The sequence below is a fragment of the Erinaceus europaeus genome, chromosome 8 (assembly GCF_950295315.1).
Source record: "Erinaceus europaeus chromosome 8, mEriEur2.1, whole genome shotgun sequence".
Classification (NCBI taxonomy): Eukaryota; Metazoa; Chordata; class Mammalia; order Eulipotyphla; family Erinaceidae; genus Erinaceus; species Erinaceus europaeus.
In genome coordinates this window covers 52,048,929-52,076,875 of record NC_080169.1, presented here as the reverse complement: position 1 = coordinate 52,076,875, position 27,947 = coordinate 52,048,929, and the positions used below count along the sequence as shown (strand labels likewise).

At 38.6% G+C, this 27,947-nt stretch overlaps 1 protein-coding gene and 1 long non-coding RNA gene across 3 annotated transcripts in view; one reads left to right on the top strand and one right to left on the bottom strand.

Annotated features, from left to right (window-relative positions):
* Window positions 1–4,803: 4,803 nt before the first annotated feature.
* LOC132539903 (uncharacterized) lies at window positions 4,804–5,332 on the bottom strand. The gene is made up of 2 exons (XR_009551190.1): window positions 4,936–5,332; window positions 4,804–4,847 (listed from the first exon to the last, which is right to left on the bottom strand). It is a non-coding gene; the product is annotated as an uncharacterized LOC132539903 (long non-coding RNA).
* Window positions 5,266–27,947, top strand: part of CASD1 (CAS1 domain containing 1) — a 59,923-nt gene continuing 37,241 nt past the window's right edge. Inside the window, exons 1-4 of one of the 2 annotated variants that reach the window (XM_060196217.1) lie at window positions 5,266–5,909; window positions 16,479–16,575; window positions 17,252–17,372; window positions 27,609–27,653. In XM_060196217.1, the coding sequence (XP_060052200.1) occupies window positions 5,342–5,909; window positions 16,479–16,575; window positions 17,252–17,372; window positions 27,609–27,653 (831 nt within the window). In that variant the 5' untranslated portion in view covers window positions 5,266–5,341. Of the gene's footprint in view, window positions 5,910–13,153; window positions 13,242–16,478; window positions 16,576–17,251; window positions 17,373–27,608; window positions 27,654–27,947 lie in introns of those variants that run through there. The other variant, XM_060196218.1, reaches the window with a different exon arrangement.

The following is a 27,947-nucleotide window of genomic DNA, read 5'->3' as shown; positions in this document are numbered from 1 at the left end:
TGGGTGTTGGGAATTGTGTGGAGTTGTACCCCTCCTACCTTATGCTTTTGTTCACTAATCCTTTCTTAAATAAAAAATTTAAAATAAATAAATAAATAAACATATTATTGATAAGGCAAAATTAAACCTCAAAAGAGGTGGGTATTGAAATTTAAGCCTAACAATTGGTACATAAGTCTGAGAACAGAGGAGGTAGTCTTGGAGACTCAGATTCCCTACTACCTCCTTGATAGCTGATATGGGGAGGGCTCAGTTTCCTGTCATGGAAAGAGGGGAAGCAGAGAAATAGAACACTGAATCTCCTACCATCTACCTCTTCTGCTGGTGAAAGAAAGTGGGAAGAAAAGTCAGCATAACTGGGAAAATCCAAGTTTCTGGTTTCTAGTTTCTAGATCCCCCCATCTCCACGAATATATAAGCAACTCAATAAGAAAGCTAATAACAAACCTTATGTTGTTCAAGATAGAAAGATAAAGCTTTTTTCATTTACATATAAGGCTGGTGTGTTGTTTTGGTTTTTTGTAGCGCTGGGCAGAATGAACTTACGTGAACTATTTCAATGGCAGAGAAAAACTAATTGAGTCAAAGATGAGCAAGAATGACTTGAAGAATAATGATGTCAATGAACTAAAGGGCAGCCATAGGAGGATAGATGGATTTGAAAGGCAAATAAAACTGGTTTCCCTTTTTTCCCTACTCAGTGTAGCTGTTGAAAGTAGGCTATCTTCAAGGATTTAGCATGCAATCAACTTGTATTTCAAGTTTTCAAAGAAGAAAAGCAGGGAAACCAGGATAACTCTGAAAAATACTTTCATATAAGTTAAATAAAGCAAGAAACTTTTCTTGGAGATTAATGGGCAAGCAAAAAGTAGAACTAGGAATAAGTAATGGCATGAAGTAAAAAAAAAAGAGAGAGAGAGAAGATTTTTAAGAAGTGAATATTTCAACAATCTTGCACAACCAATAAAAATAAAGTCGTCAGGTTTGGTAAGTTGGATGTGATTGACATTTGAAAGAGTGATTTTAGTGAATTAATAGAAGCCTAAGTCTGTTTGACAGTGTTTAAATAACATCAAATAATCAAAAGGATGGGAATCCAAAGCATCAGACTTTCTACAAGAAGTTTGATGGTTACAGGGAAAAAAGAGATTGTGGGGTGAATTAAGGAAGTTGCTTTAAGTAGTAAGCATTTCAGCTTCTGAGTAAAACAAATAATTAGGCAGGACAAATTGAAGGCAGAAGTAATAAAGAAAATCATGAGAACAGATTTTCATATGAAATGTTCTTAATACAATCAAAGATACAGATGAAAAAGGAGGATTTTTTTTCTCTAGGAGCAGAGAAGAAGTAAAACATGGTGGTTATTACTTTGTTTTGTTTATTCTGAAGTTACATATAGCTTAAAGAGTGCCTAGCAGTTGGTTTATTTATTTTTCTAGGATTTTTTTTTTCCTCTGTTGACACCAGACTTTTCTGTTGTGGGCCAACCTTTGCAGATTGAAAGAAAAGGAGAAAAGGAAGAGAGGGAAGGCTACCATAGTACTGAGCTTCCTTCAGTGCAATTAGGGCCTGGATTGGACCTGGGATGCCCACAGGACAAAGCAAGTAGGTTCACTATCCAGGTTGAGGTCTCATACCTAGAAGTTTTGTTTTTTTTTTTTTGAATAAAATTTATTTTTGGAGCAAGTATTAAGTAACCTGTTCAACATTATCAAACATTCTGTGTGGTTAATTAAATAAGCATGGAATCACTAACTATTTTTAAAACCACCTGGTTTGAGTTTAAGGAAGTTTAGTAGTATATGCGCTACCAAAGTGAGCACAAGTTTAAGGAAGTTTAATTTAGTTAGAGGTACAGTGACAAAGTGGTTAAGAGTTCTCCCCCCCTTCTTTTTTCTTTTGTTACCAGGGTTGTTGCTGGGACTTGGTGTTGGCACTATGAATCTACTACTCTTGCTGGCCATTTATTTCCTTTTCCTTTCTATTTTATTTGGCAGGACAGAGAGAAATTGAGAAGTGGGGAGAGAGAGAGCCAGTTGCAAACCTGCTGCTTCATTGCTCCTGAAGCATCTCCCTTACAAGTGGGAACCAGGGAGTTAAACCCAGGTCTTTATGCTTGGTGATATGTGCGCTTTACAGGTTGTGCTACCACCTGGCCCCAACAGTCCATTTTAAGCCAGACTTGCGGATAATGAAATAAAAGAATAAGAAATTAAGTGAAGATTTAGGGCTAACTAAAGTAACAGAGAGGAAGTAACATTTTTGAGAGATGTTTTTTTTTTTGTTTGTTTTTGTTGTTTTTTTTAAGAAGTGGAAAAGTAGAAACTGCCAAGTCAATATTACTCTTTCTATACACTAGTCAAAGAAGGAGAGAAAGAGAACCATAAACACATAGAAACAGAATTCAGGGAGTCTGGCAGTAGTGCAGCAGGTTAAGCACAGGTGGTACAAAGCACAAGGACCAGTGTAAGGATCCCAGTTTGAGCCCACAGCTCCCCATCTGTAGGGGAGTCGCTTCACAGGTGGTGAAGCAGGTCTGCAGGTGTCTATCTCTCTCTCTCCTGTCTTTCCTCCTCTCTCGATTTCTCTCTGTCCTATCCAACAATGACAACATCAACAACAACAGCAATAGTAACTACAACAATAAAACAAGGGCAACAGAAAGAAATAAATAAATAAATAGGAAACAGATGTTCATAGATGTTTCACTAAAAAGAAGAACTCAATGCAGAGAACAACTAGAAGAGAGGGAAACTTTAAAGAAGACACAGTGGCTGTGTGTGTGTGTGTGTGTGTGTGTGTGTGTGTGTTTCTCTCTCTCCTCCATCTCTTTCAGGAAGGAAGGAAGGACACAATGGAAAGATAATCAACATAGTGATAACTAATGGAATTATCAACACTGCTAAGAGAAGGGGATAGCAAGAGATTCAGAACAAGCAATTGAACTAGCATTAAAGTAAAAGCTAGGAAAAAAGAGGTCTAGAACTTGATGGGCCTAGAATTTGAATAAATCCCTCTCTCCATTGTTACTGGTCATCTCTATCAGGAACAACAAAATAGACCCCTTTGTGGGCCCCCATAGGACCTTGCCCTCAACTTGGATCAACAACGGTAGAGAATGTTCCATTCTCCAAAGGGACGATGGACAACATACTCTATGCTACACCTGAGGAAGATGGGTTGATACTGGGGCAGCTTGGAATGTTCCTACTCATGACCACAGAATGTGAGCTCAGATTTACAGGGATGCAGAGGGCACACAGGCTCGTAAGCTAATTATGGGCCCCAGATCACATCAAATTGATGGGGTTTACAGTGAAGAATATTTATACACTTTTCCCATATTAGGGAGCTACTCTCTTCCCTGATCCAGCTTTATGGTCCTTTTCCCAACCATGACATCATCTCCCCAGACAATAACTTGGATCCACCTGCATATCAGATTTCAGGTTCAGGCAAACACACACACACAAAACTAGTATAGCTACAGGCCCTTTGAAATATAACTAAAATATGCTTACTAGCTATCTACAAAATAGAGCCCCCCCCCCCCCAACACTTCATCTGCACTATTCTAGCCTTTAGGTCTACGATTGTTCAACAATTTGTTTGGCTTTGTAAGTTAACTCTCTTGTCAACCACCAAGTTCCAGATGCTAGCATGATGCCAACCAGACTTCCCTGGACAGACAACTCCACCAATGTGCCTTGGAGCTGTTTCCCCAGAGCCCTTCCCCATTAGGGAAAGAAAGAGACAGGCTGGGAGTATGGATTGACCTGTCAATGCCCATGTTGAGCAGGGAAGCAATTACAGAAGCCAGACCTTCCACCTTCTGCATCCCACGATGAACTTGGGTCCATAATCCCAGAGGGTTAAAGAATAGGAAAGCTATCAGGGGAGGGGATGGGATACGGAGGTCTGGTGGTGGGAATTGTGTGAAGTTGTACCCCTCTTATCCTATGGTTTTGTCAATGTTTCCTTTTTATAAATAAAAATTTAAATAAAAAAAGAGGTCTGGAGCTTTTACAGTATTTCAGAAAGTCTTTAGGAAATTGTAATTAAATACAGTGTTTCAAAGTTTCTTTACTTTTGAGTTTTGAGTTTTTGACACTGGCTTATGGCTTGCTAGTCAGTAATTCTAATAATTTTCTGTTGATGACATCCCTGAAATTTCTAGTCTGGTCATATTCTGGTAGCAGAGTTATCAGGTTTGAGCTATATCTGATTTAATTCTTCAGTATGTAATCAAACTATGGATCAGAAGAGTGACAGTCAAAATTAAGCCACCGTTTTCAGGGTGTGCCTAGTGTTTCTACACTCACTTAACTTCATTACTTATTAGTATCATAGCCATGACAGTGATGTATGTGATTTCATTTAAGTGACAAAATCTTTAAAGATATGAGAACCATGGATGAAAACATAATGAAAAGAGTATTTGGATGAAAAGAACTGGAATGACTAGACAAGATCTTATATCTGGTATTCTGTAATTGTAATGTGGGCCCATAAACACAAGTTCAGGAATGTTAAATGGGAAAGTTGTAAAAACTTGCAATCACTCCCAGCTAATCAACTACTCACAAGTATAAGGGGAAGCAGTGTAAATAAACAGTCCCATCTGGAATGCTTCACAGGAGACACAATAAATAAAAAAAAAAAAAAGAAGAAATAAAGAAAGAAAAAGAAAAGAAAAGAAAAGAAAGGCGAGGGCAAGGGATAGCAAACACTTAACAAATGGGTGGCAGTGTAGTGGTGACTCTGGTGATAACCACAAACCATTAACCAACTACAGAAGCAGGAGCAGGAATGGCTGACAACGTTATTTCCTGTTCGTGCACCAGTAACTGTGTAAATACAAAGGAAGAGTGAGGTTTTTGTTAACACCTAAATTCAATTAGGCTGAATCTATACTTTGTGCTGTCTACTACACACCATGTCCTATGATACACCTTCACGCTCTAGAACTAGGCAAGCTGAGGACATCTTTCCAAGTTTCGAGAGAACTTAAGGGAGTAATGGTTTCACTGTTGGCTTCTGTGCTAAGGCTACCTGCAGTCTCAACATCCAGTGAACATCTGGTGCCACATAAAATAATCAGATGGCTTGAGAATAAGCCTTGCCGATGCTGTGATGAACTTTGCAACCTGTTGGGCAGGTTCAAGGTGCAGAAAGAAAAAAAAAAATCAAAGGGGTGTGTTGGAGAGAAGGGAGTGGAACTTTGTGTACTTTTCATCCGGAACTGTAACTGTTGCCCCAACCTGAGCAGCTTAGCTGCCAGAGAGCCAGGGGAGCGTCCCAGGGCCCAGCTGAACTCCTGGTCACCTCTCCCCACATTCCCATGTCTCAGCCGCCACCGCCGCCGCCCGCCGCCGCCAGTGACCCGGTGACCCCAGAGGGAGGTCTGGGGCCCGTGACCCCAGAGCACTGTGCATCCGGACCCCCTTCGCAGGCGCAGCCGCTATTAAGGCAGGAGGCTAAAGGGGAGGCGGAGGAAGGGGAGGAGACAGGCGTCCAGGGCGCCTGGGGAACCAGCACGGCGGAGCAGCGGCGGCGGGGCTGGGGGGAGGCCGCCGAGGCGGCCGAGGAGGGGCCGGTGGAGGCCTGGGGCTCCGCGGCTGCGGCCGGGTTAGGCACCCCGGCGGGAGGCGCGAGCAGCGGCCGCGGCAATTGGCGACCGCTCCTCGCCTGGCTGCGACGGCGGCAGCCCCAGTGCTGCCCCTGTGCGGCGCCCCTTTCCCGCTCCGCCGCGCACTGTTGTCATGGAGGAACCAAGATGGCGGCTCTGGCCTACAACCTGGGCAAGCGGGAGATCAACCACTACTTCAGCGTGAGGAGCGCCAAGGTGCTGGCGCTGGTGGCCGTGCTGATGCTCGCAGTGTGCCACCTCGCCTCCCGCCGCTACCGAGGTGAGCGCGCCCTCCCCCTGCCCCGGCCGGCCGGGGGAGGAGGCGACGCGGCGGCTGGAGGCCGCCCCCCGCGCCCAACACGCCCACGTTCACGCGGCCGCGCGCCCGGCCCGCGGGGGAGGCGGTGCCCCCAGGTGTCCTGGGACGCTGCCCGGTGCCCCCGGCCGACTGTGTGCACCCCAGTGCGGGGGCGCCCCCAAAACGTCAAGCTGCAACCACGGGCCCCTGAGCCGTCGCGCCGGGGTCAGGGGCGCCCGCCCCGCGTCTGGGCTCGAGGGGGCGCCCAGGTACCCGGCTCCGGCGTGAGCTGGGCCGGGGGAGCCGCTCCAGGCAGGGAACTCGGCGACAGGAGGTTGGCCCGGTTGCCCCGAGGGCCCGCACCGGTCGCGTGAAGGCGAAGGCCGTCCTCAGAGGGGCACCTCCGCCAGGAGCCGGGTCGCTGATTCTGCGCCCTGCTGTCCTGCTCTTTAGCCTTTTGTTTAATGAGGCCTCAGCTGTTGTTGGACAGCGGCAAGAGCCGCCCCATTTCCCTTTGCCGAGGGGACGACAGCTGGCAAAAGATGCCCTTGGCCAAATGCAGGAGATGTTACCCAGCTTTTGTAATTCAGAAACATCCAAAGGGCCTGGCTACACACTTTTTTCTTTTTTTAAAAACCAAGTAAAGACACTGGGGCAGATATTTGCCCCCAAAAGTTATGGGTTGACAGAGTGGAGGTGGGAAATGAATGCAAGTTGGAAGCAGTTTGGAGCAGGGCTTTGTTTTGCCCTGTGGCTTTGAAATTGATATAAAGGGGAAAAAGGAAATATGACCTTTCTGCAGAACGAATTATCTTTCAGTAATCGAGGGATATTACCTTGTACTTGTTGAATGATTTATTTATTTTTCTCTCTGTAAAAACATGCCGACAGACTGAGGGAAATTAGGAATGATAGGATCTTTTGTTTGGGGCTCTTGGTATTAATCGAAGTCGATATCTGGACAGTTCTTGTGACTGTGAAATTAATTGGTCAAGATCTAAAGTGTAATGGGCAGGTGCTCACTGAATGCTGTTCCCATTTTACTTCACACTCATTTTGGAAACATATTTAGTATCTGAAATATTGGAATCTGAGCTTTCTTCTTATGGGAAGCCTTTCCAAGAGCAGGACTTTCTGGTCAATGTCACTGCTTTGTTTTTCCCAATACTTGAAACATGGGGGGGGGGGGAGACACCTTAATTTTAGTACTATGATTGATGAATAGCTCCTTATATAAAAACACTAAATCGATTTTAAAAGACAAATTTTTCGTGTACATTTGGCCCTTCTCTCCCTGCCTCTAGCACATCACAGCCTTATGACCTGGCAGGACTTTGGTTTATCAGCAGTGGCTGTAACACTGTTTCATTTTCAAAAAAAGACTAGAACTGTTAATGCATTAATGTGTGGTAATAGTGAGGGAAACATTTTTCAACTTCTCTTAGTCATTTTATGCTATCTTGGTATAGAATAACAGTGACCTAACCCAGTTTTATACTTGTCCTGATGTGGAGCTCAATTTTATAACTGAGGTGAAGTTCTTAAAGGTAAACATCTACTCTCACCTCATGCCTTTTTATTGTACTTTAATCTTTAGATAAACTTAGAGTCAAAGTATTTTATTTAGATTCTCCAAATTTTATTTAGATTATATTGTCAAGAACTGTCTTTTCCTTTCATCCTTTCAAGAACTGTCAACATCAGGGGAAAAAAAGTATGTTAGTTGGAATCTTATGAGTCATAGTAACAATGTGGGGTTGTTCGAAAAGTTTCCTTAAGTAGTTAGTCATCAGCTTCTGTGGGCCCTTCAGTGCTTTGAGTTTGAAGCAGCATACCTAGTGTGCTGTCTAGCTGAAATGTCATGAATTTGAGGCAGAATTGTTGAGAGAGATTGATGATCTTACAAGGGACTTTTAGCTATCCTCATGCTTTAGCAGTGTCAAACTGAATCAGTAACAATGCCCTTCATATAAAAGTAGCTATACACTAGAATCACAATATTGTAGATCTTTGCAGTAAGAAAAGCCTTTATATTAGATATAGAACTGTGTACTAGAATTTCCAATGTGTGGGTGCTCAAGTTGCCTAGAATGAGTGCATTTTGTGTATACATACATTTGGTATCATTTGAATTGCTAATTACAGAAAGTAAAAGAATTACACACTAGACAGTAAAACTTAGCAAATATTACATGTTGCTATTGAGCGCTAACATGCTAAGTGCTGTTGAACTAAGGTTTTTTTTTTTTATGTTTTCACACATTTTGCAGCTATTCTGTGGGGATAGATATACTTACCAATCATTTTTAATGTAGGAAGATTTTTTTTTTAACTTTCAGAGTTTGATAACATTTTTCCTATGATTGCATAAATTAGTGTTGTGTCTTATGATCAATGGTTTTAGATTTTGTGAACTACAATACTATTTCTGTCTTAAAGATCGGGCATGAAAGGAGAAGCTGCCTAAGGACATACAATTAGTATATGACTGACCTGGGATTCAGAACACATTTTGTTGGCCTTCTAAGAGCTTCTTAAACAATAGTGATTGAAAGTTAGAGTAGGAAAACTGTTTGCAGAGGGAGTTGGGTTAAATCATTAACAAATACCATTTGTAATAAGGAAGGCAATTCTTGCTTATCTAAAGAAAAATGTAAATGGTAATTTTCAGCACAGTTTAAATAAAGTATAGCTTGTGACTGAGAGGTGATTTCCCAAGTTTGATTCCCTACATTGCATGTGCCCTAGTGATGCTCGTGTCCTATCCCTCTCTCTTTCTCCATCATTTATAAATCAATAAAAAATAAGTTTTTTTAAAAAAGCTATAACTTGCTGAATCGTATGTCAACAAAATATTCTACAGCCCATATAACTCTTTGGAATTGGTACTTGAGTATCTTTCTGATATAGAAAAATCATGCATAAAGCCCTGGAATTTTAGATTCCCAAACCAGAATGCTTATGCTTAACAAAATGGAATGAAGAGGAAGACAGCAGTTCATTATTGGAGATAGCTAAAGTTGATACTTGCATTCCTTTTGTTGCTTTTTAAAAGATTGTGTTCCTAGTTTAATTTGTCTGTGCATTTGTCCACTTTCATCTCACATTGGTTGTATTAATGTAGCTATCAAAATTATATGATGCCATTGAAACTATGGGATTTTTGGTTTGTTTTCTTTTGTGTATTTTCCTGTGTAAATTTTGAAAGAATTATGAATTCACAGATACTTACACCTAGTTAGTATATACAATAAAAATGTGTCACCTTAGCTTATTTATCATCTCGATTTACATTTAGTAATTTGATCCAAAAATATTTTCTTCCCAGGAAAATATTTCCTTTATAGTTTGGGATTTTGTGTAATTTTAGGCCAAGTTAATTTATTTTTAATTAGGCTATCTGGTATTATTTTATCAACAAATATATAAGAAAATAAGTCTTTACCTTTTTTAGTTGTCTTGTTAGCAGTTCTTTTATTTTCTAGCAGTTTTTATGTTACAGTCTCTAGTAGCTGGTATGTGGCTTCTGTCTTCTTACTAGACATTAACTAGTAACAGTACAGAGATTATTAAAACTTTGAATCATACAGTACATTAAGAAGAATCATCATCAATTAGTATTTATTAGTAAATTAAGAATGTCTTACCTGAAAAGATCAATAGTCTCTAAAATAGTACTTTTTGGCTAGTGACAACTTCAGATCTGTTCTGTTGTAAGGCTTTTCTAATGTGAATTCATCAGATTAATGCTGCTGTTCTCTCCCAGCTAAATTACTGAAAAACAGTGTGTTGAATTGTAGTGTTGAGGAATAGAAGGCGTTTTTTTTTTCTTTTTTTCTTTTTTTCTTCCTTTTTAATGCTTCAGCAGTGGATAAATGGAGACCTTTGCATATGCATAATACTATTGAATGACCTACCTGGCCCAACTTTTTAAAAATTTTCTATCCTTAGGGATGGAGAGAAATGAACAGGCATAGAGAGGGTAAGAAAACCCCATCAATCCTGGAATTTCTTTGGTGCTACTTATGGTGCTCCCATGGACATCAAACCCAGGGCCTCACCTCACTCATGGTGAGACATGCACTCTTCACACTGAGCTATCTCCTTGCCCCAGAACTTTGCATAAGAGATAAAATGGAGAAAATACTTATTAAAAATAATGATATTGTACTTTCATCTCAGAAAATCATACTGTTGACCTTTTTAGGTCATTTGTCACAAATAACAATCTCACAGACAGCAGACTCATCAGGGAGAGTGGTTCTGTTAAGATTTTTTTTTTTTTTTTACTGTTTTGTTTTTAATCAAATATCTGCAACTCAAAAAGAGAAAGGAAGATAACTTCTGTCGAGGAAGATAACTCCACAGAACTAATACCAAGTTGTTTGCAACTTCTTATAACTTTTTTTTTTTTTAGGAAAATAGATGTTACTACCTTTTCACTTGGCTTAATAGATGTACTTAAAGAAGTAGCATTGTTATAAACATGTACTTGTATCCTAATTTCAAAAACTTACTAGACTTTAAGTAGGACTTTACTATATGGCCATTATAAAAGGATGCAGCAGGAGTATAGTTTTTAGGAAAATAACTCAATTATTTGCTCCTATAGTCATTTCTTTTCCTTGATTACTTATATAGCTTAATTTTGTTCTATAGAACTAGAACTAGTTTTTGATAATTAGAAAGAATTAAGAATTATTTATAGTTTCCTTAGAGAAATGTTATTAAATTTTTTGAAATGCAAAAACTTGCTCAAACTACATAAATAACTGTATAAATTTAGCAATTAGTATTCTTTCCCTATTCAGTTTAATGCAATGTTTTTATTTTCCCTTCCTGTTTTATCTTAGAGTTTATGACACTAAAGCAACAGCAGTTTTGTTATTCATGCATACCTGCTTTGAATTTGTATCACCTGTTTATATTTTGGGAAGGTAAATAAGAACCTGGATTGAGAAAAGAAACATGTTTTTCTTCTTTAAGTATGTATGAGTCTTGCCTCACACTGAATGGTTCAATGCAATTTTTGTTCTGTAGTATTCCCCTTTCAAGCCAGGTGCACTTAACCCACTGTGCTACCACCTGACCCCCAATATTCCCCTTTCAAGACTCCTTATACTGACCTTAGCTATTTGTAAAGCAGAGTTTAATTTTGATTTTTAGTAAAGAATTAGATTTTAAATTAAACAGTAGTTTAATCACCACCAGTTAATCTAAGCATCCTATTTTCCCCTTACTCATTTGACACACATACACTTTTTTTTAAATGCCTTTAGCCCTCTTTTTAAGCCCTTTGGTTTTGTACATTAATTTAATACAGAGTAAAATATTGATAGGTGAAGGAAACCAGGCCCATGTTTACTTACACAAGATTGTGGAATTTTCCAGATGTGGAAATTTCTCTTTAAAATTGTGGTAGTCTCTGAGGCCAAGAGATAGCTCACCTGCTAGAGTTTATGAGTTGGAATTCCAGTACCACAGGGGACTGTAGCCATGAAGCTCCAAGAACTATGGAAGAGTGCTATGGTGTTTCTTCTCTCTTATCCTGTCTTTCCTTCTCTTTCTTCCTCTTTGTATCTTTCACACATATATTCAGAAAGAAACAAAATAATGAAAAAATTAGGTCAAGTAAGCTGCTTAGCAGTAATATATATTACTAGTACCAAATTTAAAAAAAAAAAGCAACAGTTCCAACTTGAATAGGAATTGACTATTCATTCTAAAGTAGGTTGGAGACCATCAGGAATGTGACCATAAGCCCTTTTTTTTTAGTTTTTTTTTTTAATCTTTATTTATTTATTGGATAGACACAGCCAGAAATTGAAAGGGAAGGTGGTTATAGAGAGGGAGAGAGACAGAGAGACACCTGCAACACTGCTTCACCACTTGTGGAGCTTTCCCCCTGCAGGTGGGGACCGGGTGCTCGAACCTGGCTCCTTGCACATTTAACATGTGCTCTCAACCAGGTGCTCCATCACCCAGCCCCACCATAAGCCCTTTTAAGGACCTCTTCAGAACCTTGACTTCACAATGAAGTAACAGTGGTAGGGACTGTCCCTTTTTTTGTTTATTTGGTTGTTTTTGTTTTTTATTGGGAAATTAATGGTTTACAGTTGACAGTAAAATACAGTAGTTTTTATATGCATATAACATTCTCAGTTTTGCACAAAACAATTCAGCCCCCACTAGGTCCTCCTTTGCCATCATGTTCCAGAACCTGAACCCTCCCCCCAGTCCTAGAGTCTTTTACTTTGGTGCAATATACCAACTCCAGTCCAAGTTATGCTTTGTGTTTTCCTTACTGTTCTTGTTTTCCTTCTTCTGTCTTTGAGTAAGATCATCCCATATTCATCCTTTTCTTTCTGACTGATCTCACTTAACATGATTCCTTCAAGCTCCATCCAAGATGAGGTGAAGAAGGTGAATTCACCATTTTTAAGAGCTGAGTAGTATTCCATTGTGTGTATATATATATATATACTACAACTTTCTCAGCCATTCATCTGTAAGACATCTGTGTTGTTTCCAGGTTTTTCCTATTACAGACTGTGCTGTTGTGAACATAGGTATACACAAATCTTTTTGGATAGGTGTGTTGGGTTCCTTAGAATATATCCCCAGGAGAGGAATTGCAGGGTCATAGGTAGGTCTACTTCTAGCCTTCTGAGAGTTCTCCAGACTGCTCTCCACAGAGGTTGGACCAATTTACATTCCTTCTAGCAGTACAGCAGAGTTCCTTTGTCCCCACTTCTCCAGCATTTGTTGCTGCTACCTTTTCTGATGTATGGCATTCTTACAGGAGTGAAGGTATCTCATTGTTGTCTTTATTTGCATTTCTCTGACAATCAATGACTTGGAGTATTTTTCCATATGTTTATTGGCTTTTTGGATTTCTTCTGTTGTTAATATTCTGTTCATATCTTCTCCCTACTTTTGGATAGGATCATTTGTTCTTTTGTTGCTGAGTTTGGTGAGCTGTTTATATATTTTGGTTATTAGCCTCTTGTCTGATGTATGGCATGTAAAGATCTTCTCCCATTTTGAGGGGTCTCTCGGTTTGGGTAGTGGTTTCTTTTGCTGTGCAGAAGCTTTTTAATTTGATGCAGCCCATTTGTTTATTTCTGTTTTAGTCTTATTTGTAATTGGATTCATATCATTGAAGATGCCTTTAAAATTTTGGTGGAGGAGGTCAGGTGGTAATGCAGCAAGTTAAGTACACATGGCACAAAGCAGAAGGACCTGCTTAAGGATCCCGGTTCAAGGTCCAGGCTCCCCACCTGCAGGGGGATCGCCTGACAAGCAGTGAAGCAGGTCTGCAGGTGTCTATCTTTGTATCCCCCTCTCAGTCTTCCCATCCTCTCGATTTCTCTCTGTCTTATCCAACGACAGCAATAACATAATAATAACAACAATGATACACAACAAGGGCAACAAAAGGGAAAAACTAGCCTACAGGAGCAGTGTAGGCAGTGACTCCCAGTGATAACCCTGGAGGCAAAATAAATAAATAAATAGGAAAAAATTTAGATGGAAAAGAGTTCTGCCAGTATTTTCCTCTAAATATCTGTTAGTTTCTGGTCTAACATTCTATGCCTTGAACCATTTGGAATTAACTTTTGTGTTTGGTGAAATATAGTGGTTCAGTTTCATTCTTCTGTATGCTTCAACCCAATTTTTCCAACACCATTTATTAAAGAGACTCTCCTTTCCCCATTTAATAGTCTAGGCACTGTTGTCAAAGACTAGATGTCCATGGGTGTGGGGGTTTATTTCTGGGCTGTCCATTCTATTCCACTGGTCAGTGTGTCTATTTATGTTTCGACACCAAGCAGTTTTTACTACAATGGCTCTATAATACAGTTTGACATCTGGGAGTGTGATTCCTCCAGCTCTGGTCTTCTCAAGATTTTTTTGGCAGTTCTAGGTATTTTCTGGTTCTAGATAAATATTTGCAGCTTTTGTTTGGGACTGCCCCACTTTCTGAAGGGAGACTAGATCAGCCTACACTGCCACTAGTCTTGAAATGAGTAGAGCTTAGAATGTTCCCAGTTGTGAGAACTGCAAGCTCAGACTGACAGGGACTCAGAGGTTGGACAAGCTCCTGCACTAAATGTGAATATGTATGTGCCCTGGGTCAGATTGATCTGATAAACAGTTAACTGTATTTATAATATTCAAATTTGAGTACTACTCTCTGCTCCCTAATGCAGCTTTCTAGCCCTATTCTCAACTCTGACTACATCTTCCCAGACACTATTTTTAGCCCACCTCCATGTCAACTACCAAACTTAGGCAAAAATCATGGACCCCAAGAAACATATCTAAAATAGACTACCTAGCTACTTACCACTCTAAAATTTCTATTCTCACCCACTGAATTCCTACTTTCTTGTTCCTGTTATTGAACATTTTGCCCTGCCTCATAATGTACTGCCTTTCAGACACCAAGTTGCATATGCTTTTATAATTCCATCCTGAATTCCCTGGGCAGACAACCTCATCAGTGTGCTCTGGAACCATGCCTCTCCAGAGACATATTCTGCTAGGAAAAGATAGCAACAAGCTGGGGGTATGGATCGACCTGTCAATACCCATGTCCAGCAGACCTCCTACCTTCTGCACCCCTCCCCACACCATAGTTTTTTGACCCATATTCCCAGAGGGGGAGAAGTGTTAGGGGAATGACTAGAAGGCTCTGAAATCCAATTCCATCAGGACCCAAGGAGAGATGAGGGAAATAGGAAAGACATTTGGAAGTAGTAATAAGTATAGCTGTAACTTAAAATGAAAGAGAAGGCAGGACCATAGAAAAAAAATGGAGGAAAAAACTGTATATATATATATATATATATATATATATATATATATAGAGAGAGAGAGAGAGAGAGAGAGAGAGAGAGGTAGATAATCAGATAGTTGTAGAAATAATAGTCAAACCATTTCTGTGACTTAGGAGAGTTATTGTAGTTTCCAGTGTGGGTAATGGAGACAGAATCTAATGGTGGGTTGGCATGGGGGAGATAGCATAATATTTATACAAAAAAGACTCTCATGTCTGAGGCTCCAAAGGCCCAGGTTTAGTCTCCTGCACCACCACAAGCCAGAGCTAAGCAGTGGTCAGGTTAAAAAAAAATGACAACAGAATCTAATGGTGGGAATGGTGTGAAATTATACCCCTACTGTTTTGTAATTTTGTAAATCACTAATAAGTAGAATTAAAAAATTAAAAAATAAAGTAGTATGGAGAAACTTTGTTTCTATCAGTGGCCTTTTGGATATTTATAACATCATTGGCAGGCCATACAAAATTATCAGTTTAAAAAATTAGCACGGGCATAAGGATCCCGGTTTGAGCCTGCAACTCCCCACTTGCAGGTCTTGCTTGCTTTGCAAGCTGTGAAGCAGGTCTGCAAGTGTCTATCTTTCTCTCTCCCTCTCTGTCTTCCCCTCCTCTCTTAATTTCTCTGTCCTATCCAACAATAACAACAGCAACAACAACAACATCAGCAACAACAATAACAATGAAAGAAAGACAACCTCCAGGATTTATGGTACTGAGCCCCAGTGATAACCCTGGAAGCAAAAAAAAAAAAAAAAAAGTACTAAATGTTGTTATGAAAAAAAACTTGGATATATTGAATTTTGAGTCCTACATGTAGGTGCTTTGGCAAGGTCAGACCAAATGAATTTGCAGACCATATGTGACGCAAGGGCTGGACATTCCCACCTCTGTCCTAAAGATGTCAGGAGAAATAGAGCAGTTAAATATTAAGAACATAAATCAGTGTTTTACTGATACTAAACATGTATCTTTGATCCCCTTGTGGTTAATATAGTCTCTCTAAGATTATAAAAGATCATTTCTTACTAAGCTCTTTTACAGGATCTTGAATAAGGAATTTCTCTCTGCACCTATTCTAGTTGAATAGGAAGTGATTTCCAAAGTCTCTTCCCTTAAAGTTTTATTTTCCAACTAGAGATAAGAGCAATAAGCAGAAACAAGAGACTGCCTTGAGGTTCAGGTAAATTTCCTCTGAAAGAAAACCTGACACAGATGGAACTGTTAAAACAGTTATGATAGTGCTGTTAGTAAACTTCCAGAGTAAAGTATCATCATTAGTCTCTTATTCTCTAGAATATTAATATATACGGAAGGTGTAGTGAAACATAAAAATAAATATGCTTTTCTCTCAGAGAACTTAAGTGAGGTTCATATAAAATATATCTATTATTTGTGGGAGTCAGGTGGTAGCGCAGCGGGTTAAGCACAGGTGGCGCTAAATGCAAGGACCTGTGAAAGGATCCCGGTTTGAGCCCCCGGCTCCCCACCTGCAGGGGAGTCGCTTCACAGGCAGTGAAGCAGGTCTGCAGGTGTCTTTCTCTCCCCGTCTGTCTTCTCCTCCTCTCTCCATTTCTCTCTGTCCTATATCCAACAACAATGACATCGATAATAACTACAATAATAAAACAACAAGGACAACAAAAGGGAATAAATAAATATAAATATATATATATTATTTGTAACACTGTTGTGTTTAAATGTTACAGGAAATGATTCTTGTGAATATCTTCTTTCAAGTGGCAGATTTCTTGGAGAAAAAGTTTGGCAACCTCACAGTTGTATGATGCACAAATACAAAGTCAGGTGAGATTTATTTTATTTCATTGTTTGCCTTCTTATTCTAGAATAGCTCTTAATGTCTACTGGAGAAGGATTGGTGAGGCGAAGAAAGTATGGCTTAGTACTTCTCTGTATGTTGGTAAAGAATTGAATTACTTACTAATCAGGTATGGTGATTTCAAATGAAGATTCATGACCGAAGGCATTAGGGAAATAAGTTTAACCAGGTTGCTTTATATTAAGTGAGAAATAACAGCCCAAAACAATAGCCCTTGACTCAGGAACTCTCTCTGTTGTTATCTTTGACCAAAGCTTCTTTTATCTCCATGTATTGGTGATGCCAGCATTCAACCTGGACATCATGCACATGCTAGTTGTATGCACATTTATTATTATTTATTTTATTTTGAATTTCTGCTTTAAAATTTGGATAGCTACCTCATGCATTTATTCTAAGATAACAGATAAAAGTACCTAGTATGATTAGAGTATATCTTAAATACTTAATAAAAAACTACTTTTACTGAGAAACAGTTGATCATACATGAACCAATAGATTAAATGATTTTGATCTGTTGTTTCTAAATCAACATTAGCTAATGTTTAACAATCTTATACTATTTTGTCACATTTGAATATGCTTTGAACTGCCAAAATACTTATTTGCTTATTTTAATTAATATTTACTTGTTGATTTCAGTGAAGCAAAGAACTGCCTTGTAGATAAACATGTTGCATTTATTGGAGATTCCCGAATTCGTCAATTGTTTTATTCTTTTGTAAAAATAATTAACCCCCAATTCAAAGAAGAAGGAAATAAGGTAAAATTTTATCATTTAATTTATAGGTACTTTAGATGTTAACCAGTAGAATAGTTATATGGAGGAATGTGCTTCTTCACATAAATAAAAGGACCTATAAAATTTTTACTTTGGTTTTAGATTTGCACAGTAGGGAGCAGAGCATAAGAAAAAGAAGTCCCATGTTTCCTCCCTCCTGCCTTGCTTCTTTAAGTACCACCTGTAAAGAGGTCATCTGGTATTTGTCCTTCTTCTTCTGGATTATCTCACTTAACATGCAGCAAAATAAAAGATTTTGGACTAGAGGGAGACTACAGTGTGGGGGGTAGAGGGCACCCCAGGACAAAATGATTAAAAAAAGACTTATGTTAGTGGTGGGAGTGGTGTGCTGTCATGAGATAAGAAACCGTACTCACATATCAGTAGCTTTCCTGGAAGCCATTAGTTACTGAATAAAATGGTTTGGAGAAAGAGAAGAAGTTATGGGTTAAGTACTGGCAAACTTTTGATAGCCTGTTCTTTTAGTTTTCAAAGTATAAATTCTTTCCGTAGAAAGCTTGAAAATTCCTTAAAAAACAAAGAAGAAATATCCTTCATCTCCTGTTGAATATTCTTTTTAGCCTCTTTTTAAGTACACAATGCACCATCTTATACTTTGCTTCACCTGTCATAGGTCATCATGTTCTTATGTAACCAGCTTTTTCTGTCTCATAACAGCAACATTGCTGTTAGAGTGGACACAACACACCTTCATATAATCTTCTGTTTCTTCATAGTTTGCTGATCTGTACTAAAAATTTTAAAGGGTATTTTCAAGTGTATCTTTGTAAAAAGCTTGCCTTTAAATTTATTTCTTTAGGATGAAATTTTTTTTAATCTTTTTTTTTATTCCAGGGTTATTGCTAGGGCTCTGTACTTGCACTATGAATCCACTGTTCTTGTGGCCATTTTTTTTTCCAGTTGTTTTGATAGGACTGAGAGCAATGGAGAGGGAGAGAGAAAGATAGACACCTGCAAACCTGCTTCACTGCTTGTGACACATCCCCCCTGCAGTTGGAGAGCCAGGGGCTTGAACCTGGATCCTTGCTTGGGTCTTTGTGCTTTGTACTACATGCCCTTAACTGAGTGTTCCACTGCCTGGCCCCAAGATGAAATTTCTGTAATGCAAAATTATTTTAATGAGTGATTTAGAACTTTAAAATTGTTTATTAAATTGCTTAATTGTTTCAGTTTATACTTAATCTTTAATGTACACCAGATACTAATTTTCTACAGCCTTGCTGGCACTGGTCAACTGACATATCATTAAAACACTGTAGATACTGTAAAATGGCTTAGTGGGTAAAGTACACAGTTTCACTATGGGCAACAGTAGTTCCTGGATGGTGGAATAGTATAAAATAGAGGAGAGAATAGGACAGAGGAGGTAATTCATCATTATCACACTTTTGAAAGACTCAAGGTCCCTGGCACTGCACTACATTAAAAAAAAAAAAAATGATGTTTTTCTTGCTGAGAATTGTGGCAGTCATATATATATATTCATTTTTCTTGCCCTTGTTTTTTGTTGTTGTAGTTATTATTTTTGTTATTTATGTCGTTGTTAGATAGGACAGAGAGAAATGGAGAGAGGAGGGGAAGACAGAGAGGGGAGAGAAAGATAGACACAGACTTGCTTCACTGCCTGTGAAGCGACTCCCCTGCAGGTGAGGAGCCAGGGGCTCCAACTGGGATCCTTATGCTGGTCCTTTCGCTTGGCGTCACCTGTGCTTAACCTGCTGCGCTACCGCGCTACCGCCCGACTCCTGGCAGTCTTCTTGAGGAATGAAGGAGGGTGGGAGTAACAGAGTTTTGATAATTTAGCACTGGATTTGTGGTGGTTATTGCAGTGAGTTTTTGTACAGAAAGATACATAAGAATGGGGAGGGATGAGGAGAACCAGAGCATTACTTGGTAGTGGAGTGCCAGGGATAGAACTTGGCACTTCATGCTTGAGAAACCAAGATTTTATCCCCTGCTCAACCTCCTGGGCTTTGTTTACATTTTTCAAATGAGCAAAGATAAGAAGCAACACTTTAAAAAGTTCAGAATTGTAGGGTGACTAGCTCATATATTTATCATGAAATTTTGCTTTTATATGTCAGTTGCCCGGTGTAGGGACTTTAGAAGTAGCTAGTACGTGGTCCGAGAGGTGGCGCAGTGGTAAAGCTTTGGACTCTAAAGCATGAGGTCCCGAGTTTGATCACCGGCAGCACATGTGCCAGAGTGATGTCTGGTTCTTTCTTCTTCTATCTTTCTCATAAATAAATAAAATCCTTAAAAAAAAAAAGTAGCTAGTACATGGTGTTGATAATAGTGGATCCTAGATCTTTAGGAAAAGAGGCTATTGTCAGTTAGAGATTGTGTCCACTGAATCAGACTATTATAGATTTTAAAGCTGAATAAATGGAAAATAATAAAGCCAGGATTCCATTTTATTTGATATTTGAGCCTGGGACCTTGAAGGCTCAGACATGAGAGTCTGTTGTGCAAACCACTATGTTATCACCCCAGCCCGATTTTCTATTTCTTATACATACAAAGTTACACAGAAGAGTTGGAACTACTTTGTACATTATTGCACGTGCTGGCAGAGGTTAAAGTAAAAAAAAAAAATTAAAATTTGAAAGTAGAAAATGTCTAATTTTATTTTATTTTATTTTTTATTTAAGAAAGGATAAATTAACAAAACCATAGGGTAGGAAGGGTACAATTCCACACTATTCCCACCACCCAATCTCCATATCCCACTCACTCCCCCTGATAGCTTTCCCATTCTCTATCCCTCTGGGAGCATGGACCCAGGGTCATTGTGGGTTGCAGAAGGTAGAAGGTCTGGCTTCTGTAATTGCTTCCTGTTGTATGCTTTACATTGGGTTGTTCTAGCTCTCCCCCTGCCAAGAAAATTGGTTCATGGGTGTTGACTGGTCGGTCCATACTCCCAGTCTGCCTCTCTCTTTCCCTAGTAGGGTGGATCTCTGGGGAAGCGGAGCTCCAGGACACATTGGTGGGGTCTTCAGTCTAGGGAAGCCTGGCCGGCATCCTGATGACATCTGGAACCTGGTGACTGAAAAGATAGTTAACATGCGAAGCCAAACAAATTGTTGAGTAATCATGGACCCAAAGCTTGGAATAGTGGAGTGGAAGTGTTGGGGGTACTCACTGCAAACTCTACTTTCAGTGTACTTCTACTTTCAGGTATATATTTTGCAGTAGTTTACGGATACGTGTGAACATATGCTCTCTCTCACAGAAACTGGTGTATATCTAGGTTTTGGGACTTTGTTAGAAAGTGAACCACCTGAGATGGAATTAGAGTATACTATGAAAGGAAAGGTCTCACCCGAGTAATGAAGCTGAAGGGTTGTCATTCCACACGTGAAGTCTCTGGACACAGTCTGAAGTGAAGCATGTTGAGGTGGCAATCGTTGTGTTGTTTAGGTTGTGATCGGCGGATGCAATATTACTTGATATGGATTGGGAGAGGCATACGGGAAAGTGGGCCATATCCAAGGGTTCCAGGACTGGGGGCAGTAGAGGCTCTATAGTGGAGATGTGAGGTTCCTGCTGTCTTAGGGTTCAAAAAGACAATCAATAGTTAATGTAAGCAACCCAGGTGCCCAACAATAGATGAGTGGCTGAGAAAGCTGTGGTATATATACACAATGGAATACTATGCAGCTATCAAAAACAATGAACCCACCTTCTCTGACCCATCTTGGACAGAGCTAGAAGGAATTATGTTAAGTGAGCTAAGTCAGAAAGATAAAGATGATTATGGGATAATCCCACTCATCAACAGAAGTTGAGTAAGAAGATCTGAAAGGGAAACTAAAAACAGGACCTGACCAAATTGTAAGTAGGGCATCAAAGTAAAAACCCTGTGGTGAGGGGTAGACATGCAGCTTCCTGGGGCAGTGGGGGGTGGGAGTGGGTGGGAGGGATGGGTCACAGTCTTTTGGTGGTGGGAATGGTGTTTATGTACACTCCTAGTAAAATGTAGTCATATAAATCACTAGTTAATTAATATGAGAGAGGGAAAATTAATTGTATGTCTCGAAGTTTTTCAGAACACAAACTGAATCTTTTCAATATATAGGCTGTGTAATTGATATGCAGACCCTCTCAAAAGCCTAGACCAAGTAGATCAGAAGCAACCAATAGCACAGCTATATACAAGATACTGGGTACTGTACAGCAAACCCTAACAAAAGGACTTTTCAAAGTTAACCCAATTACCAAATAATGTGATGATAACATTAACTATTGAAAATGTCTAATTTTAAAGAAATGATTTCTAGGTTTATTATAGTGTTGTGACTGAAAACTAGAGTAAAGTGTCTAGCTACAGTTATTTGCAAATAACTGTATTGGTTTAATCTACAGTCCAAAGAAGGTCCTATGTGGAATACTGGACCATTTAGGTTTCTAGTTTTTATTTTCCAGGGATATCTGATTTTTTCAGAATTTTCAAACATGGTACATTTTAATTTACATATAATATCAAACTTTTTGGCACAGTCTTAAAGGGATAATTATTAAGAAAACATTTAATTTAAACTACCAGTTTAACATTTGCCAAATTTTATTTTTATATTGTTATCTTGACTAAATACTTTGAGAGTAGAAATATATTATTTTTTAACATAATTCTTATATCTAGCACAGTCTTCATATTGTAAAGTCATATTAACTGTTTTCTTTTATTCTTGGTCGATGTTTGGATGGAATAGGAACACTAAAGAACATTCTTTGAATTTGGTTTCTGTACTGAAATAATTTTTAAAGAAAGATTTAGAGTGGAATTTCTTTTAATTGTGTATTCTGGAAGACTAATTCTGTGAGAAACTCTTGTCAAATAACTTTGGGCAGAAATGGCTATCCTATCTCCTTCTTACATGGTTTTAATTTAGGCTAGGATATTAAAAACAGAGGAAGTCTGGCAAAAAATAACTCTGTGTTGCTTACAGCCAGAGAGTACACTAGATACTCTGGAGGCACCTGCTACCTGAAGCTAACTAGAGCTTAGGGTTTAGAAAGTACTTGTTGATGTATTTCTAGAATTTGAGGAAGTGGGAGACACTTTTCCCCAAAAGGAAACAACAAACACAGTTCAAAGCAAAAGATAGGGTAATAACACTAGGTACATAGAGTGTTGCTTTCCATGAAGATCGATGCCTACAATTCTAATACTCTATATGCAGAAAAATAAGTGGTGGGCCAGCATGCATCTCAATAGTAATATTAGAGGCCAGAGAACATTAAATCAATAGCTTTAAAGTTCTGAAAGAAAATAAATTTCAATAAGGATTGTATACCTAGTACACAAATACCTCTATTTTTGAATTACAAGGTATTTTCAGATAAACAAAAAGACTTGTGTATGTGTAAAAATCAGTGTATTTGTAAAAACTACAATATACATGTACATAAGCTAGCAACAAAAGATATAATGGCAGAAAATAGTTTCCAGCTAAATGTATGTTTTAAAAAATATTTTTATATACTTATTATTGGATAGAGACAGAGAAATTGAGAGGGGAGAGGGAGATGGGGAGGGAGAAAGAAAGAGAGACAACTGCAGCCCTGCTTCACCACTCATGAAGCTTTCTCCCTGTAGGTGGGGACCAGGGCTTGAACCCGGGTCCTTGTGCACTGTAATGTGTGCGCTCAACCAGGTGTGCCACTGCCCAGCCCTGCTAAATGTATGTTTTCAAACAGAACTTTCGACTGCTTAAAATGATGTACATAAAAAAGAGCATGAAAATATTTTAGTTAGTCAAGATTTATGAGATAAACAATGCTTCTTATTAATATTAAACAAAATAGATTTTAAGATAAGTCAGGAACATTTTTTCAATATTTTTAAAGGATTCAAATGACTAAACACATTAAAAGCTCATAGCCATTTAATAAATTAGCCTCATAATATATAAAGCAAAAGTTAATATAACTATAGCAAGAAATGTAAAATGTTGATCATGGTGTGAGATCTGCTCATTGCTCATGAGATTAATGATTAAAGATGGAAATAAAATACAGTACACATGTTGTAGGCTATTATCATTATAATTTTATTGACATATAGCTCAACACATGTATTAAACCTGAAAATTAAGGGAAATGTCTTTTCAAATCATACACAGAAACATTTTTATTATTATCGGGACTAAGCAGAGCCCAACAATATCAGAATTGGAATAATTTTTTTTTCTTTTCTGATAGGATAGAGAAAAATTGAGAGGGGAAGGGAAATAGAGTGAGAACGTGCTTCACTGCTCATGAAGCTTCCCCCCTGCCCCTGTAGGTAGGGAGCAGGGGCTCAAACCAGGGGCCCTGTACCGAGTTATGTGTGCACTTAGCCAGGTACATCACCTCCCAGCCCCTAATATCATTCTTTATTAGATAAATTATTTTATATTATTATACTTAACCTTGTAACAGTTTTAGAAATCTGTAATAAATGCTCTTGACAATGAAATGTTAAACACTTCCATGAACTCGGAACGATGATAAGGATGTTTCTTGTAGCTACTTATATTTAAGATCATATTAGAACTGCCTTAAATGGTAGCTCAAGACTGAAGAATTAGAAAAAAATAAACTCAAGATTTCATATTTTTTAGAATTGTTTAAATTTTATTTATTATTTATTAGATAAAGACAGATAAGTTAAAAGGGGAGGGAGAGAACGAGAGCAAGAGCGAGTCACCGCAGCACTGCTTCACTGCTTATGAAATTTCTGCAGATAGGGCCTGGGGTTTTAACCCAAGTCCTTGCGTATCGTAGCATGTGCACTCAACTAGATGCACTACCACCTGGCTCCAGAATTTCATATTATGGCACAATTATCTACATTAAAAAACCCATAGAATCTACAGAAATTTACTGGATATAATATTTACTAAGTTGTTAGGGAAAAAAAATCCTAATACATTTTTGCATAGAAAAACAAAAAATATGTCTTGGCTTTTCTGACAACCCAATCTTTATTTATTTACTTATATATTTTTTGCCACCAGGGTAATCACTGGGGCTCATTGCATGTACATGTTAATCACTCCTCCAGGCAGCAAGCTTTGCCTTTTTATGATGATGATGATGATGATGATGATGATGATGATGATAATTAGAAACAGAAATAAATAGGACAAAAGAGGGAGAGATAGAAGGAAAGAGAAAGAGATACCACAATCTGCTTCACCACTGGTTAAGTTTCTTCTCTGTAGGTGGGGACCTGGGGCTCAAGCCTGAGTCCTCATGCATGGTAACTTGTAACTGTTGAGTCCTGCCTAAAACTGTTAAGTCCTGCCACTGCCTGGTCCTATAGTAATAATTTTTATGAGATAATGGATGACAACATATACATGTAAAAATTATAATTTAGTAAATTTGTTCAAAGTAATTGTGTATCAAGGCCAGGAGGTAATTTATCAGGTAGAGTGCATATATATATATATATATATTTTTTTAATCTTTATTTATTTATTAGATAGAGACAGCCAGAAATTGAGAGGGAAGGGGGTGATAAAGAGGGAGAGACAGAGAGACACCTGTAGCCCTGCTTCACCACTCGCAAAGCTTTCCCCATGCAGGTGGGGACTGGGGCCTCGAACCTGGGTCCTTGCACATTGCAACATTTGAGCTCAACCAGGTGTGCCACTGCCCGGCCCCTAGAATGCATATATTATCACGAGATAGCACTGTATGTAAGTTCCATGGCACCATAGAGATCTAATGGATAGTGGAGAGTTGCTATTATTCCTCTTCCCCTTGGTCTGTCTGTCCTCTTCCTATAAAATAAGAAAGAAAACATTTGGCCTGAGAGTGGTGATATCAAACATATTAGCACCACATTTTTAAAAAAATGCACATAGCTTCACTTCAAATGCTGGCACTTGTGAAAGTGTCACAGCATCAGGGAACTCTCCAGTGCTATGGTGCCTCTCCCTCTCTGTCCAGATGGAAAAGATGATCTTGGCACAGTGAAGTTCTACACTTGCAAGACCCCAACTTAGTAAAAATAAATTTATGAACCCTGGAACCCCACCTCTCCAGAGCCCTGCCCCACTAGAGAAAGATAGAAGAAACAGGCTGGGAGTATGGATCAACCTGCCGATGCCCATGTCCAGCAGAGAAGCAGTTACAGAAGTCAGACTTCCACTTTCTGCACCCCATAATGTTCCTGGGTCCATGCTCGCAGAGGAATAAAGAATAGGGAATAAAGAATTGGGTTCAGGTGGTGGTGCACCTGATTGACACACATGTTACAGTGTGCAAGGACCCAAGTTTGAGCCCCTGGCCCCCACCTGCAGGGGGAAAGCTTCACAAGTAGTGAAGCAGGGTTGCAAGTGTCTCTCCATCTCTCTCTCTCTCTCTCTGTCACCCCCTTCCCTCTCAGTTTCTGGCTGTCTCTATCAAATAAATAAAAGATAGTTAAAAAATTTAAAAAATAGGAAAGCTTCCAATGGAGGGGATGGGATACAGAACTCTCTCTAGTGGTGGGAGTTGTGTGGAATTGTACCCCTCTTATCCTAGGATCTTATTGATCATTATTAACACAATTAAAAAATAATAAATAAATATATGTACATATCATACATTAAATTAAAAAATAGAAAAATTGAATTAATGAGCTATGTAAGAGGAGAAAAAAAGAAAACTTTTGACATCTATCTGAGCAAGAATTTTTAATGGCTTCACATTGTGTACAAGGAGGATACATACACATGTGATTTTGCTTTACACAGTATTTCCCAGACTTCTTTGACCAAGAAACTTTTTCATGTAACATACCTTAAATAAAATTGATCTCTAGGGTCCATTCAGGAAATGATACTTAAGCAGAACTAATAGTTAGCTTGTTGATAAAAGCAAACAATATTTTATGAGCACATAAAAATAAATCTGATTGAATTAACAGAAACATTTTAACCTTAGTTTTAGGGACAAAATTAATTTATTAACTACCTCTGTTCACTGGATTCCTAACTCTGAAAGGATTTCTATTCTTTAACTAGACCACTTGGTTGTAAGAAGTTGTTTCCAAACTTTTAATATTTTTCTACTCGTGATCTATTTCTGTACTATCTTCAGAATGAATATAAAATAACTCAGAAATATATATTTCATTTATGTTCATATAGGACGTATATGATTATGCTGGTGAAATAACTAGATTGGGCTGTCAAAATAGTTCCCTTGCATAGTGTGCCACTTTGTCATGTGTACAAGCCAGGTTCCAGCCCAGCCCCCACTGTGTTGAAGGAAGCTTGGGTTCTGTGGTTTCTCTCTCTCTCTCTCTTTTTTTTTACTTATAAAATGGAAACATTGACAGGACCATAGGATAAGAAGGGTACATTTCCACACATTGCCCACCCCGAGCTCCATATCCAACCCCCCCCCCCACCTTGATAGCTTCCCTATTCTTTATCCCTCTGGAAGTATGGACCCAGGATCATTGTGGGGTGCAGAAGGTGGAAGGTCTGGCTTCTTTCACTCTCTTAATCTCTCTTGCTTTATCTAAAAAGAGAAAGGAAGGAAGAAGGGAGGGTGGGAGGGAAGAGGAAGAGAGCTACAGCAGCAAACCATTCTAAAGATCTTAACGCATTGGTTCTTTTCTCACTCAACACTGCATGTGTTAGCAGGGTTGGAGAGGCCTAGTTTCATGTAGGCATTCAGTTATCCCTGAATCTGGTATTTCTACCATCTTTAATTGTACTACTAGGAACATTCGGCCTCCTAAGTATCAAATAAGTCAGCAACTAGAGAACTGTCCTGGAAATTTCGGTCTAGAAATATCTCACATCACATTCAGTTACATTGCATTGGCTAGAACTAGTCATGTGGCCCTGTCTATGTCCAAGGGACTCAGGAAATCAGAGGAGCAATGCATCTCAACCAAATAGTTAGTCGTACTGGTACTAGTTTGAAATGATGACAGACTTGGTGGTAGGATTATTGATGAAGCTATATTCACTTATCTTTTTGCATTGGAGATTTTCTATTTGAATTATCTTAGATGTTGAAAATAACAAAGAACTTAGCTAGTGTTACTTATTATAATTCTAGGCAGGTTTTTTTACCTTCAGGTTGAATGTAGACAATTAAGATATGGTGCATAAATAAATCAATAAGAGCTGCTAAAGGCGGAATTATTTACATAAAAGCAATCTACACATTCGTATTTCACTATTGTCTCTCTTTTTTTAATGACAGCATGAAAACATTCCTTTTGAAGACAAAATTGCATCAGTTAAGGTGGTAAGTTCATGTAAATAATATGCTAAATGTGATAATGGTAAAATTATATTCATTCTTTAATTTATTTGCAAATCAGCTAGTCCTTTGTATATATTTCAGAGTATTCTTGAGCATAGATAAGAACAGTAAAATAATTGGCTAAATATATATGCATTACTAAATATACAATAGAATAGAAAAAGTTTAAAGAAATTATAAGATTATTCAGGGAATAATTTTCTTGTATATTAATTTGCAGCTAGTTTGTGTTCAAAGTTTATGTCCATAAAAGATATAAATATATGTGCTTTTTCT